This window comes from Rousettus aegyptiacus, unplaced genomic scaffold, assembly GCF_014176215.1.
Source record: "Rousettus aegyptiacus isolate mRouAeg1 unplaced genomic scaffold, mRouAeg1.p scaffold_m13_p_5, whole genome shotgun sequence".
NCBI lineage: Eukaryota > Metazoa > Chordata > Mammalia > Chiroptera > Pteropodidae > Rousettus > Rousettus aegyptiacus.
The window spans coordinates 8,539,399-8,555,409 of record NW_023416308.1 but is presented as its reverse complement, the minus strand read 5'-3'; the positions used below and the strand labels follow the sequence as shown (position 1 = coordinate 8,555,409).

Here is a 16,011-nt window from a genome sequence, read left to right as displayed (position 1 = left end):
TTGCCAGTATATTGATTTTACCATGGCAGAGTGGTTTTCAAGTGGATTCACTACCTCTTTTTTAAAATAAGATTATATATGTGTTATGTCTACATAAGTTTCTAAGAATCCTCAGAATTGGATTGTGAGGTATATTGCTTGATTTATTAGTCGTAGTGTCTTTTAATTAATCTAAAATGTTGGCATTAGCTTTTTCTACTGGTCGGACAAGATAGATATTGAGTTATAATCATTTTTGTTAGTACCATGGTATGTCATAAGTCGTTAACTAGCTTTATCACCAACCTCACTTTGTTCCTGCAGGACTTCTCATATGTGCACAGAGTTCCAGCTTTTCAACCTTTCGTGGGATCCTCCATGTTTGCTCCACTGAAGATGTTGCCGAGCCAATGCCTGCTACCTCTGAAGATACCTGATGCCTGTCTGTTTCGGCCTTCGTGGGCAGTCCCTCCTAAAATTGAACAGCTGCCCATGCCGCCTGCAGCCACTTTCATTAGAGATGGCTATAAGTATGTGCAGGGACTGCATCAAGTTATTTGCCATATTTAATGTGATTTTTATCTCAGTGAAATATTTATCAAAAATGATAACAATGGCATATTATTTGAAACTCTTATTGGCCATTCATGTTTTTTCTGCACATTATTTCGAGTTGAAATGTGCATTATTTTCTGAACTAAGTTTCATGTACATAGAAAATTAAGGTCATTTGTATAGGGAGAGGATTGTGTTTATGTTCATTCATTGTCGAGTAGCATCTACCACAGAATCAGGTACTGGGTTGGAGTTGGTAGTGCTTTGGGGCAGTGGCAGAGAGTACTTTATTTCATATAAGTGGACGATTTTAAATGTGTTTACTTAAGGCCCTTTAAAATAGATAGTGTCTCTGCTACTGACCCCACAGCATAGAGGAAAGCAGCAACAGCATGGTGATGTGGTATGGGAGAAGGAAGAGGAGGTGTTTATTGTGGCTCAGACATATTTCATTCTCTCTAGAAAATAGTTTTTAAATCAACAATGTAGAATCCGTTTCTTATATAATAATTTCTAAATAAAATCAAATAAAATTTCATAATAAAAGGCCATAAACTCAAATGTTTGTCAGGACCAGGTAAGCAATATTGGCATGAAATGGACTAGAAAAGCAAAAGACTTGGCACTATTGATGCTCAGCGTCATTGTGAGGACTGTGAGGGACAGTAGGCCTAAGCAGGGTCTATGACGAACTGTGGAGAATATGTCCCATTCAAAGGGACACTTGCTATTCAGTGGCAGCAAGTTGTTCAGGCAGGAGTATGAGAGACCGAAGATCTGGATTTGCATGTAAATTTCCTTGTTTAAAAATGTTGAAAATTAATTCAGAGTTGTGTTTTAGGAACCAATAAGACAAATTTGTGGTCCAAATTCAGTCTGAGGGGTACTTATTTGTGACCTCATATGACACCATCTTGATGAGAGCAACTTTAATGTCATAAACAGGTTTTATGCTTGTGTATGTAAAGTCAGTGTTGGAATGAAAAATTGTGATGGAGAAGTAGTATAGAAGAACTGCTAGACCTGGGAAGGTATAACCGTAGATTCCTGCCTTTTCTGTGTATGACCTTAAATGACCAGTTTACTTGAGTCTTCCCTTCTTTAAAATGGGATAATGCTGTCCTACTTCCCATACAGAATTCTCAAAGGCTTTAGCAACTCTGGTTGTGGCAGTACTGTGGAAGTAGCCACTCACCGGCGGTCTGGCAGAGGGTACCCAGACGCGTGCCGGATGTGCGCGCCCCGCTTGTTTTCTGTTGCTGCTCTCCAGCTCTAGCTTATCGAATTATAGACTGGTACAGTGCAGCTGGCGCGGCCCGCACAGGAGAGGTTAGCACGCCATTCGCAGAGAGCGCAGCAGCTTCCGAAACCCGTTCACCAGTTTAATCTCTTACACACACAGGCTCCTCAAGTGACATGCACCTTTTGCTGTATGATCATTTAAATAATAAATAATTTACATTATTGTTTAGATCTATTAAATCTACCATTTGCCATCCAAAGATTCTTGGTATTATAAACTGGCACTGTTACTATAACTTGCTGTGATGAAGGAAACGTTTTGTATCTGCCTACTCCAGTGTAGCATCTATTGCTGTCATGTCGTAGCTGTGTACCCCCGAACATATGGCTAGCTGAGAGCAAGGCTGATTTTTTCGTTTTATTTAAATTAATTTAAGTTTAGCACATGGAGCTCGTGGCGACCTTATTGGGCACACAGTTCTGGACTCTGAGAAATCCTCCCACCATGGTGTCCCCTCACCCTGGTCACCCGCCACCTGTCACACCCAGCACACCAGCACTCACTTGCATGATGCCTGTCATACTTGCTGTGAGCTAGCTTTTCTTCCTCTTTTTCACTGTTGAATCTCCAGCACCTAGCATAGGGTTGGTACTCAGTTCATTTTTATTACTACCTAGGGAGCAATTTAATTATTTAGGTTTTTGGTTAGTAGTCATAGTTTCTTTTCTGATCTGAACTGCATAATAATTTTAGGATTTTGTAAAACAAGAAGATTTGAAAGGAGTCCAATTAGAGTAAAGATCATTATTACACACATTATTTTGGTCTCTGAGATAGCAGTGATTGCTAATCATGGTTTCTGGGTCAGTTTTTATCTGTCCTCAAAGGTACCACTATGCCGCTGATTTTAGATTTCTTTATAGTGCCTGATTTGGATTTTCAGGCTGGTAGTTTAGGCACAACTAATTTAAAAATCACAAGAAAAATTATTTGAAGAGCCATTACTTTATGACATTCTTATTTCAAATTATAAGTGAATGAATATGTAGTTTAAGCACATTATTAATATATTTCAAAAGGATATTAAGCATTAAACAAATCTGTGTTCTTTTGATATTTTCAAATTGGAAAGAACAGTCTCATATGCTGTTTTATACTTATATCAAGAAAATTTTCCGCAATAATAAAACAACAGAACATTGCAGATTCTGTTTTGTTTTCTATGTAGCTATTCCAAAATGAAGTGACTGCTTATCAGAAAATAGATAACAATGTGATTAGTCTCTGAGAACTAAAAATAATTGTGCTGTAGGTAATGCATAGCATATTGAAAATTAATAAGTGAATTAGAATTGCCTGCCACCGCACAGAAATTTCTTGCAAGTTTGGAAATTATAATACAATATGTGTACTTCTGTGCAACCATCTAATTAATACTAAGGCCTCTTAGCAGCATATGTAATATTTGTATTAATTATAATGTAGTACTGGCCAATGGGTTTCCTAAAATAGAATTCCCTCGTGGTCACACATTACTATTAAAATGCAAGCCTAGATAGGACTGCATTTTGAAAGTTAGAAAAATGTTAAATTTTCATGTGCATTTGATTATAACTACTTCAGAATCATATATAGATTATAGCCTCAGAGAACAAGTACGCTGGCAGACTTTCAATTCGAAAAATGACAAAAATGTAATTGCAAATTAGATGGAAATTTCATCTGTGGTCTTCTAGCTCATTTACCATTTGAACTCGTGTGTTAAAGTTCCATCTAGTAGGTACAGTATTTCAAAATTACACTGACCCAACTCAGCATCATGTTTTCTTGTGAAAATTATAAAAGTTCCCTCAAAAGGTTAAGATGAGGATTTCATAAAAGTGGAATGAGTAGAAGAAAGTGCTGTATTGATTTTTTTCTTCATACCTTGCTGCTTGCTTTTCCACATACTGCGCTGACTGCTCTGAATCGTTTTGTTTTGTGTGTGTGTGTGTATGTGTGTTTTTTTTTTTTTTAAGAGAAAATTGAGTGTACCAGGTGATAGCACACATGAATGATGACAAAGGCACAGGCCGGGTCAGGGTGGTTATGTGTGCATTCCGGCATCCGTGACAGGCCTCTGATTCTCACTTGGTGCTGTCTGTTCGTTGCAGTAATGTGCCTAGCGTCGGGAGCCTAGCAGATCCAGACTATCTGAACACACCACAGATGAACACACCAGTGACGCTGAACAGCGCTGCCCCAGCCAGCAACAGTGGAGCAGGAGTTTTGCCATCTCCAGCAACCCCTCGCTTCTCTGTCCCCACGCCACGAACCCCCAGGACCCCAAGAACTCCCAGAGGCGGGGGCACTGCCAGTGGTCAAGGGTCGGTTAAATATGACAGCACCGATCAGGGGTCACCAGCCTCTACGCCCTCTACCACGCGGCCCCTTAACTCTGTGGAGCCTGCCACCATGCAGCCGATTCCTGAAGCCCATAGTCTCTATGTCACCTTGATTCTCTCCGATTCTGTGATGAATATCTTTAAGGACAGAAACTTCGACAGCTGTTGCATCTGTGCCTGCAACATGAACATCAAAGGGGCAGATGTCGGGCTCTACATCCCCGATTCTTCCAACGAGGACCAGTACCGCTGTACCTGTGGGTTTAGTGCGATTATGAATCGCAAACTTGGCTACAATTCGGGACTCTTCCTGGAAGATGAGTTGGATATTTTTGGGAAGAATTCTGATATTGGTCAGGCTGCGGAGAGGCGCTTGATGATGTGTCAGACCACCTTCCTTCCTCAGGTGGAAGGAGCCAGAAAACCCCAGGAGCCACCTATAAGCCTTCTCCTCCTCCTCCAGAATCAACACACACAACCTTTTGCTTCACTGAGTTTCCTGGATTACATTTCCTCTAACAACCGCCAAACTCTTCCCTGTGTAAGCTGGAGTTACGACCGGGTGCAAGCAGATAACAACGATTACTGGACGGAATGCTTTAATGCCCTGGAGCAGGGCCGGCAGTACGTGGATAACCCCACAGGTGGAAGGGTGGACGAGGCGCTGGTGAGAAGCGCCACCGTGCACGCGTGGCCTCACAGCAACGGTGGGTGTCAGGGGACAAACTCGCGTGGAAGGTTATCCCGGGCTAACTCTCAGGCTTTCTATACTTCTTCACTATATGGCAACATTTTGAATTTTATGTCTTAAAAAAAAAAAAAAACTAAAGCGAGAGCTATGTCGATGTCATCCTAAATTTAAGGACTGGGGAAATGCTTGGTACTGAAACACGTTTGGAGAGGAGCGATTATTTTGGGAAAGTTCCCTCCTGCGTGAATTCGTGCACGCAGCTCGCAGTGGAAACCCGCGACTGCCAGGGAATCGGAGCTGCCAGGAGTATGCAGACCAGTACCTCGCACGCTAGGGCAGGTTTCCCTGACACTTCCTCCGTAGAGCCTCTGCCCCGTTCCAGAGTGTCTTCTCCTTCCTCTGGTTTCCCAGTATCTTCTCTCTCTCGTAACAGTCATCACATCTTACATTGTGTTGTGGTTACTGGAGTATGCCACTGGCTTTTTTATTACTAAAAGCTCCAATGGATATCCATTTTTGGAGTTGAGCTCTAAGAGTGCCCAGCAATGTACTGTTCCCCTCCCTTATTGATTCACTATCGATAATGTGGTGCATCCTGGGTGATAAAATGGTGAATAAGAGGCAAGGTGCCTGCCCTCAGGGACTTTTTAATCTATGCTGGAAAATGGACATTAATCAAATAATTACACAAATAAGGATATTATTACAAACCATTATAAGTGGTGAAAGCATGGGGTCGGAGGGCCACCCTAGGCTAGAGGTCCTTGAAGAAGTGGTAACATTGGAAATCTCAACAGTGAGACCAGATTAACTGTGTAAAGAGGAAAGGAAGGAATTGTGTCCCAGGCAGAAGGAGCGGCAAGTGTGAAGGCCCAGAGTTATACAGAGCTTGGGGCCTTCAAAAAACTGAGAGGCCTGAAGGCCAACAGGGTCTCAATTACCATGAGCCTTTTGAGACATGCTGGGGATTAGGTCTTCATCCGTAGAGCCCTTACAGGTCATTGATAGGATTTATGAAGAGGCATTGGCATCAAATTTGTGTAGTAGAAAAAGAAAAAAAATGAACTCTGATTATACTGTGGGCTGTGGATTAGAAAATGGCAGGAGTAGATCTGGGGAGATGAGGAGGGTATTGTAGGAGGCCAAATAAGAAACAACAGCGAGGCTTAGTGTCCTAGCAAAGAAAATGGAAAAGAAGTGGAAACATTCAAGAGATGTTTAGGACATATCACTGCAGGACTTGATAATGAGTTGAACTGGGGGATCAGGGAGAACAAGATGTTAAGGAAGACACCCAGGTTCGAGACCTGTATACCTGGACAGACAGTGGTGTTCAAAGATAGGTGTACTGGAGGAAGACAAGGTCTGAGGATGAAGTTCACAAACTGAGTTTTGAAAGTTTTAAAGATCCCTTTTGAGACATCTAGGTAAAGATGTCAGGTAGACACTTGGGACTTCATGGGCCTGGAGTTCAGGGGAAAGGGAATGGTTGGCATATAGATGATAAGTCAGGGGCGCAGAGGAGAAGGAAAGGTCACTCAGGAGGAGGGGGAGGTGTGGAACGAGACGAGGGCCTGGGACAGAGCTTTATGGAATTCTGCTCTGTAACCAAGTTTCAGGAAAGAGAGAGTGGTCAATAAGCTTTAGGATGCAGCTGAGCTTTTCAGGTGAGGATTAAACATGCCTTTTGACCTTAGAGCTGGTTCTGTAAACGACGGGAGCAGAAGCCAGGCTGGAGGGATTACGTGAATGAAACATGGGCCCTGCTTCTGAACAACTCTCAGTCTTGTATGGGAGACGGTTATATAAGCTTCTTAAATATAGTTGGAAGTCTGAAATAATAAAAGTACGTCCGGAGGACAAAGATCTGTGGTGTTGGGAATGACGGACGTTTTCTGAGTAGGCCAAGCAGGGAGACTTTTTGGAGGTGGAGATGCCTAAGGAAGTAAGTAGTCAAGGGTTATACTCATTTTTAAAACTGCTTAGGTTTAAGCACAGGCCTTTAATAAATGTCTGCTGGATGAATTTATGAATTAGAGGAAGTACAGTATTTCCCCTAAAGAAATGTGGGTGATCATCTTAGGTGGTTCCTTTTCCTAGCTAGTGGCCTTCAGACAGAAAAGCAGTCTGCGTGGGAGGGTCAGTAGTGTCATCTTTGGATATGAAGATTGGCACATTTTATTGCAGGGGTGGTGTGGGTTCCGAATTCAGATATTTCAAAGTACCAGACAGATAATGTAAACAAATGTTGTGCGGAGCCAGATTTGCAAAAAGCATTGCCCTAAGTAAATTGTGTCCTTTCCCAGCACTTTCTGTTTTGTATGCCCAGGAATAGAGTTCACAAAGAATTATGTCTGCTTTTAATCTGGTTCTCTTGATTTGTCATTTTCCTACTTTTGATAGAGCCGTGGGCACAAGAAATACTTTACTGTTTTCTTTATTATAAGAAAAAAAAGAAGCACAGGCTTGAAGATAAAGACGATTCACACTGCTTCAGCCTCAGGCAGGCAGCAGAGCAGGGGCCATGGGGAGCTGTCTGAAGGGGACAGCTGCTCCTGGGCTCCAACAGGTAGAGGTTATGCGGGAATATGGGTCTCAGCCCCAGGGTTGCCAGGTCTCCCAGTTGTTCAGGAGAAGCTAGAAATCCAGACTTGTATATGAAATTTCCTGGAGAGACTCATTTCACCCCTCTCCTCCCCAAAAAACCCAACAACAACAGCAAACACGGCGGGCCACCAATCTGCAACCTGTTTGATTTAAGGGCTTACTAAAAATGTCTTGCGAACACTAAGCATCTTGTGTTTCAGATTGCATTGGTAGATAAATATTAGATTTCTATCCATGTTCCTTTTCTAATCCGCTAGAAAAGTAAGAGTAAGGAAAGGTCTTCAGGAACCCAGCTGTGCAGATTTGTATCTGATCACCTCAAACTTAATTAGCTCTTCAGATCTTTTTGAGAATTTGATGAGCATTATGGACCTTCTCCCCTGGTGAAAACAGATAATGTTCATGCATGCACAGTTTTGCATAACGATTCCGAGAGTTTTCAGATTCTAGGTTAAGAACCCCTCCTGATAGCTGGAAGAATATTTGTTCTGAATCCACGAATCCCTTACCTTCCTCTCTATACAGGTGACTTTCAGTCCTGTCGTTGCTTCTACGCTGTTTTCGTCTGTCTCTACTTGCGTGGAAGGTGTTCTTTCTCTTTATGCATTTTGTATTTCGTGAGAATATTTTACATCAAGAGCATTTTTTAAAGTTTTAAAAAGCTTCTATTTAAGTTCCTTTTCCCCACTTATATAATTAAACCATTGATATTTGTTAATCAAAGTTATAATTAAGAAACTTTTGCACCTCTTATGAGGAAACTTGGAAATGGGTTTGTATGATTTTAAAACATCAGACCTTTCTATCTTTCCACTTTGAAGCAGTTCTACAGTTAACCTCTTTATATAGAGTAACCTATTTTCCCTTTTATTTCCAATAATAAATAATAAATTACTTTTTCCACTTTAGAAGAACATCTCTCCTCCTAACTCCTAAGTCAAGTATTTTAGCATCTACTAAAAATAGAATCTGCCACCAATAATGTCTTTGTCATGGACTGTAGCTGAGGCCCAAAATGATGACAAGAAAGAGGAGAGTGCTAATCCACTTTTATGATTTCTGTTCCTTTGCATTTATTTTCTGTTCCAGTGCTGGACATCAGCATGCTTTCCTCCCAAGATGTGGTCCATATGCTATTGTCCCTGCAGCCCTTTCTCCAAGATGCCATCCAGAAGAAACGCACGGGCAGGACCTGGGAGAACATCCAGCATGTGCAGGGACCACTCACCTGGCAGCAGTTCCACAAAATGGCAGGACGGGGGACCTATGGTAGACTCTTTTCCCTGTTTGAATGCCTTCTCATTTTTTCGTTCCATAAGAAAGCAGTTGGAGTTACTGTCAGGTGTTTGCTTCACTGACAAAATCTCTTTCTTCATGACTATTAAGTTACATAATCTCTTTGTTTTCTTAAAAGTCGGTATTGGTGTTAAGTTTTCTTAACATTCTTGGCATAATGAAGGTAAACGAGGAAAATAATCCTTAAGTAGCATAGTTATTAGATTCTCATCTTCCTGACCTTCATTGTGTATTTATTTGGGTGCACTTCTGAACTAGTCAACTTTTTCGTAGTCAGGATTATGATGCTAATTTTGAAGGAAGTTACATAGTGCTACTTGGAAAACTAACTTTTAAGTTGTTCTAGACTGCTCTCTGATTTTATTCAATCTTAAGAACCAGGTTCCAACTCATTTAATTAAGGTTTTCATCAGGGGACATTTAATTAGAGGATTCGAAGACTACTTTAATATATCATATTAACCTGCAATGAAATTTCTGATGCAGGAATTGACATAACGCACCAGGAACTTCTGAATTGTTCAGGTGGTGGGAAATGGGCTCTCAAGCACCTTCCTAAACTGCAGTGTTGTTTTAGGTTCAGAAGAATCTCCTGAGCCGTTGCCCATTCCCACCCTGCTGGTCGGCTGTGATAAGGACTTCCTCACCGTCTCGCCATTCTCCTTGCCGTTTTGGGAAAGGCTGTTGCTGGACCCATATGGGGGCCACCGTGACGTTGCCTATATTGTGGTGTGTCCAGAAAATGAGGCCTTGCTCGAAGGAGCCAAAACTTTCTTCAGGGACTTGAGCGCTGTGTATGAGGTGAGAAAGATGTGAGAACAGCTTTTATGACATAAGTCCTCAGATTGTTTCTTGTTACGATTAAATTTTAAAGAATAAATATCTTCAAAGTAGATCTCAGAGTAAATATGCAGATAGTTGGAGAATGAAGAAAAAAATTAAATTGGCAAGTTTTTCTGGAAGTAAATTGCTTTCCCATTTCGGCTTTATATTTTCTTAGATTTAGAAGACTTTGCTCTACCAGCCTTACCACACATCTTAAAATCCCATCAGCTGTTTTTGCCCATTTATGTGCTTGGGTTTAGAAGTATTGTTCACCAGGGGAAAGCGGCTGTTCAGAAGATGAGCTTTACAAAAAGAAAGCACATCTCCCCTTTTGGGGGTGGGGGTGGGGGAAGAAAGGGAAGGTCCCTGAAAACAGTATAAAAATGTTTAGCTTGAAAATTTCTGATTCAGAAGATAAATTTAATGAATCAAGTCCCTGTTGTTTTTATTTAACATTGCATTCATCTTAATACTAAAATTTTGATGCAGATTAGTCATGTAATAACCATAATAATGTGATATCCAGATAGATAATTTTATGCATTTAATATATAAATTACTGTTACTTTTGAAAAATTAGAATCATGACTGTCTTTGAAGAGGAACTGTCACATTTCTTCTGCCAAAGTACATATGTACTAAATTCTTTGTACTTTCTACTTTTAACATCTTTGTATTTGGCAAGATTAAATGAAATTAGTATTTATAAAGTGTTTCAAACTGTGACAGGCGTATTATAAGCATTACAAATGTGGTTGGATTTCAAAAATATTTTGTAACATAACATTCACTGTCTATAAATACACAAGTACACATGAAATAGTAAACTTACATGTTGCTCCAAAGAAGTGAGGAGATGCTAATGTTTGTGGTGATGGCATCAGTTAAGCCACTGAAGAAAATCCTTGGGTACAAGTAATTTCCAAACAGTGCCTGGTCTATGGATGCATAATAATACTAAATCATACTTACCCTAACACAGAAAACTTTTCTAAGCAATTTTAAACCCTGGCTATTCTCTTGAATGAAGCCTTCAGCATAAGTTACAGAACATAAAAGTCTTTTTAGATCTTAATGATTTTACTAGGATTGCTCATTTGGCAATAAGACATACCTGCCGAGGGAGAATTCCATGGGGCTAGGTAGTAAGCCTAGCAAGGTAGTCAGCTCTGGCAAGGGATAATAGTATGAGCCCTTATGCTGGTGAACAGGTAGTTAAGTAGCTTGCTTTTGGCAGGTATGTTAATTCCTTGCTGTAAGCACCCATTCAATGTCCTGGAGGTTAGTAACAGAAACTCATTGTGCTAAAACAACTATTTCTTTTTAAAAAGTGATCAACATATCCAGTGCTTCAGTGGCCTCTGCTGTTAGTGATCTCCAAATGTCTTAAACAATCTAACAGATGGCCCATAAAATTTTAATGTTCTCTTATGGGAAAACATTATGAGTAGGGATTGCTTAGGAGATCTGAGTGGACATATGTCTCGGTTGGCTGTAGCAGGCAGGAATCTGGTTAGTCCTTTATTTGACCACCAGCAGTCAGGTGATGCTCCACAACCTGCTCTCGTGCAGGAGGAGTGGGCTAGATGCAGACACATCTATGTTTCTCCACGAGAAACATGAATTTTTCTCTGGAGGACCTAGTCCAGGTTTCGGAGCATCAGATTGCAGTTTCAGGGTGCATGATAATTAATTACCAGCTCAGAATGTTGGTTTGGTTGCATGTGGTAACGATAAAAGAAAAAGGGAAATGCTTCCATGTGGATGATACAGAATCTCCCTCGCTAACGATATGTACCGAACAAAGCAGTGGTTCCTGTTGTAAACAGTGATCTCGTTTGTGGTATCAGATGTGTAGGCTTGGCCAGCACAAGCCCATCTGCAAAGTGCTGCGTGATGGGATCATGCGCGTGGGGAAGACCGTGGCGCAGAAGCTAGCCGATGAGCTTGTGAGTGAGTGGTTTAACCAGCCGTGGAGCAGTGAGGAGAATGACAATCATTCCAGACTCAAACTTTATGCGCAAGTTTGCCGCCATCACCTAGGTAAGTGGGATTACCTAAGCAAAATTTGAGAAGTAAAACAGAAAATTGCTCCCACTTGTTAAGGTGCTACATTAGGCTTCTATTGTCTCAGGTAATGTTAGCATTCCATTACTGTATTTATTTACAACTAATTTTTGCGTTCTAGGTAAATGCTAAGTTTTATATGCACATATATTCTTTAAAAGCCAGTTAAAGTTGCCAAAAGAAGTCATATCTAATTTACTCCACGTTTGGAAAACTTAGCAGCATGACTTAATATTAACTGCTTAATTTTAAGAGAATCTACGATGCTTGTAAAGCTGGATACCCGTGGGAGCATAATATATCAGGGTGGCTGTAGAATTCGTGGCCTCACATTTTTCAGCGAAGGCATATGGAATCAGTCTGAAAGGAAAATGTCACACATGATTAATTTTCTCTTCCTTTTTAAATAAGGTTCTTCTCCAGAACTTAAATAGTTCCATGTTCATTTCTGTGTTTGCAGGGTATATAAGCAAGCGTATGTTCAACTGTGGAGATAGCGTTTTGGGTGTCATAGCCAGAATATTGCAGCCTGATAGCATAATATTTAAAGAAGTTGCCATTCCAAATTTCTGCTTGTCTAACACTGCAGAACACCACTGACGTCACCTCTCTGCATGTACTCTTTCAGCACCTTATTTAGCCACTCTGCAGCTCGATAGCAGCCTGTTGATACCACCTAAGTACCAGACCCCACCAGCAGCAGCACAGGGACAAGCTACTCCTGGGAATGCCGGGCCTTTAGCTTCAAATTCAGGATCAGCGGCTCCCTCAGCTGGCAGCGCATTTAATCCCACCTCTAATGGCAGTTCTACAAACCCTGCAGCAAGTAGCTCCGCATCTGGTTCCTCTGTGCCACCGGTCTCATCATCTGCCTCCGCTCCCGTCGTCAACCAGATAAGCACTACCTCTTCGTCAGGATTCAGTGGTAGTGTTGGAGGACAGAACCCCAGCGCTGGGGCCAGTTCCGCTGATAGAACGCAAGGGAACATAGGCTGCGGTGGAGACCCCGAGCCTGGGCAGAGCGCCTCTCAGCCCTCACAGGACGGACAAGAAAGGTACGTGCCTCACTGACTGAGACAAGTGGCTTCAACTTAGATGCCTTATCTACTCTTCTTCTGTACCCCTCTCTCCCCCCTCAACCTCACGAGGCTCTATATCCAATAAAGCGCTCTATTCCTGTTCTTCCCAAAAGAAACAGCTGTCAGTCAACAGCTTCAGTGTTAAGAAATTTGAGACTTCTTATATCCTAACTTATAAACTTATTATTATCATTAAACTTATTAGCTTAATAGTAAGCTGTTACTTTTATACTGATATTGTTATTAAATGAATAATAGATACTAATAAGCTATTACTGTTAATAGTATTGGAAGACATCTTTGTAGACTATAGGCACAGAAGAAACGGGAGTTGAAAGAGAAATCTCCCATTTTAGAGGAGCATACTGTCATTTTACATCTGTCTTGGTGCTAACTGGCTTGCTTTGCCTTCACTTTGGTAATATGATACATGTTAGGGTTACATTTCATCTGTAATCATTATTCAGGGAGTTGATGTGCTCTAGAATTGATTTTATTTTCTGTAATTTATGTTTATTTTGTGCATCTCATGAGTGACTTTTCTCTGCAGTGTTACAGAAAGGGAGAGAATAGGAATTCCCACGGAGCCCGACTCCGCAGACAGCCAAGCATATCCTCCGGCCGTTGTCATTTACATGGTGGACCCGTTCACTTACACTGCAGAGGAGGACTCCACTTCTGGAAACTTTTGGCTGTTGAGTTTGATGCGCTGCTACACAGAGATGCTGGATAATTTACCTGAGCATATGAGAAATTCTTTCATTCTCCAGGTAACGATTTGAGAGTTTATTTTTACTTTCATCGTTTTTATGAAAGTAAATACAAGTTATTGATTTTTTAAAAAAATCGAAAGTCACAAAAATGTTTTTAAAAGTAATCATAATTGTGTCTTTTAGATTGAGCCATCATTACCACGTTGGCATATTTCTAGCCTTTTTTTTATATATGTTTGTTTACGTAGTTGAGATTATACTTTCAATAGATTGTCTTTTTGTACTTACTGTATTCATGAATGTTTTTCCATGTTATTTAAAATCCTCACAAACAAAATTTTTAGTGTCTGAATATCTTCCATATTTAACCATGCCTGTACAGTTAGATATTTAACTGCTTCCACTTTTTTACTATTATAAACAAAGCCAAAACAAACGTCTTTATGTATAATCCCCTTTTCACATTTCAGGGCATTGCTTAAAGTGGATTCTTAGATACACATACTAGTAAATATTGCCAGGTCCCTTTCCAGAAAGGTTTTACTTCCTCGCGTTGCTCTCAGCAGAGAGTGGGCGTGCCCACTTGCACTGCTGCTCTTCCCAGCTCAACAGGGGCATAACTTCACATCTTTAAACATAATTTAACAGGCGAAAAATGCTGCATTAGCCGTTTGGATTTTGTGTGTTGTCACTTTAACTAAAGCTATCTTCTAGGATTAAAAGATTGAATAAAAGTTACTAGAATAGGTTTTTGATAGTTTTTCACTGTGTTGAAGTTTGTGACACAAATGATTAGATAGTATTTCCAAAGGTGCTGTGCACACTATGTATATATGAGAAATGTATCAAAAAGAAAGTTTTTAAATTTGGGGGCATCACAATAATAGAGAATTTACCCCTAAAATGGGAATAGGGTAATTTCTAAGAGACAGTATAACTATTGCTGGTATACATTTAGAATATAGGATTTTATGTCACTGGAAGGAATTAAGAACGAATTACATGTTTTAAGACTATAAAGTTTTCTCCCCCCATTCAAGTTAAGGTTTCATGCCTTTCCATTTTCCAACTTTCTCATTATTACATTAAATCTCAGTTCTGTTTGTATTCCTTTCTGTAGATTGTGCCTTGCCAGTACATGCTGCAGACAATGAAGGATGAACAAGTTTTCTACATTCAATACTTGAAGTCCATGGCATTTTCAGTGTACTGCCAGTGCAGGCGACCTCTGCCTACACAGATCCACATTAAATCCCTCACGGGCTTTGGGCCTGCCGCCAGCATTGAGATGACCCTCAAGAACCCGGAGGTAGGTAGCAGCCAGGAAGAAATATGCAAAAAGAGATCTTTTATACTAAAGATGCAAGCCAGGCAAGTTGGTTATGTGGTTTGTCTTCCACCTTTATGTAAGAGTGGTAGGTTTCTTTAATCCCTAAGTTAAAATAGAAGAGAGACTTCACTGAACTTGTGTAATTTTTTGAGAAAAGAGGCAAGCAAAGTCTTGCTATTTTTCAATGTAGGACCTAAGGCAGCAACATACTTAGTAGTTTCCTATAGTCATTTTTGTTCTCTATTTTTTGAGACTAATCTATGTCTTTTGTTACGCTCTACCCTCCCCTGTTCGTTTCTCTCCTGGTACAGTGGTTGTATATGTGTTTATTCCATAAGGTCCCCTCAATTTCTGACGCACATTTTTGCAGTGAGTTGCTTTCTCCTCCTCTCATCTCGGGTCTTCTGTATATACACGAATGCTTTTTCTCTCAGTCTTCTTAAACCTGCTTCCACAGATACCTCGAGGGGAGTCTTAAAACATCGGAGCCACACATGTTTTAAATAAAAGTTGTTTTACTAATCACCTTATCCTGAAGCTAGAGGTGTATAGGGCAACGTTTAAAATGTTCAGAGCTTTCAGAAATCAGTTCTCACAACTTCATTGAACAGAAAATACCCATTAACAAAAGCCAGCCAATACTTTTTCATTATTCGAGAACTTGAAAACACCCAAAACTGCTGATTTTAGTTGGTTATGTAAGTTTTTTTTCTGGAAAACTCTATAAAATGCTTATCCCTTCTAGAATTAAAAGCTTAGAAGTGAAAAAATGACGCAACTATAGATAATATTGCATTTGTTGTAACTTGGTTCAGGTCAGCTTGGTCCCAAGAGGGGTAGCTGCTTGGCTGACAACGTACTTTTTTTCTGGGCTTATATAAAATTTCAATCTTTGGCAGTTTTAGGTTCGTTTATACTTTTGAATTTGTATTTTTCACTTTTGTAAGCAGTTCATCTATATTCTCCATTAGCTTTTTCTAGAGTTGAAAAACAATTTGTTTCTACCTGTTTCTTGTTTCATCCCCAGAAATTATGAGTTATTGCCTCTCTTTGTAAACTTAGAATCTTTTAATTCTTTACTTCTTGTGGTTATTCTGCAGTTCAGATGCAGTCATTTCTTATGCTTTGGTAAGAAGTTATCACAATTTGAAATGGTAACTGATAGTATTCTGCATTTTCATGGAGGAGAGTAAAAGCTGACTACTTAAGATATCCTAAGACATTATGTAACATTTTAAAAGA

General features: G+C 40.2%; 1 protein-coding gene across 2 annotated transcripts in view; it reads left to right on the top strand.

Moving 5' to 3' along the window:
* Nucleotides 1-16,011, top strand: part of MED13L (mediator complex subunit 13L) — a 262,391-nt gene that overhangs the window by 228,428 nt on the left and 17,952 nt on the right. For both annotated transcript variants that reach the window (XM_016145817.2, XM_016145818.2), the window contains exons 16-23: nucleotides 304-509; nucleotides 3,931-4,868; nucleotides 8,549-8,728; nucleotides 9,333-9,556; nucleotides 11,431-11,623; nucleotides 12,276-12,702; nucleotides 13,277-13,496; nucleotides 14,560-14,748. In XM_016145817.2, the coding sequence (XP_016001303.2) occupies nucleotides 304-509; nucleotides 3,931-4,868; nucleotides 8,549-8,728; nucleotides 9,333-9,556; nucleotides 11,431-11,623; nucleotides 12,276-12,702; nucleotides 13,277-13,496; nucleotides 14,560-14,748 (2,577 nt within the window). The remainder of the gene's footprint in view (nucleotides 1-303; nucleotides 510-3,930; nucleotides 4,869-8,548; nucleotides 8,729-9,332; nucleotides 9,557-11,430; nucleotides 11,624-12,275; nucleotides 12,703-13,276; nucleotides 13,497-14,559; nucleotides 14,749-16,011) is intronic.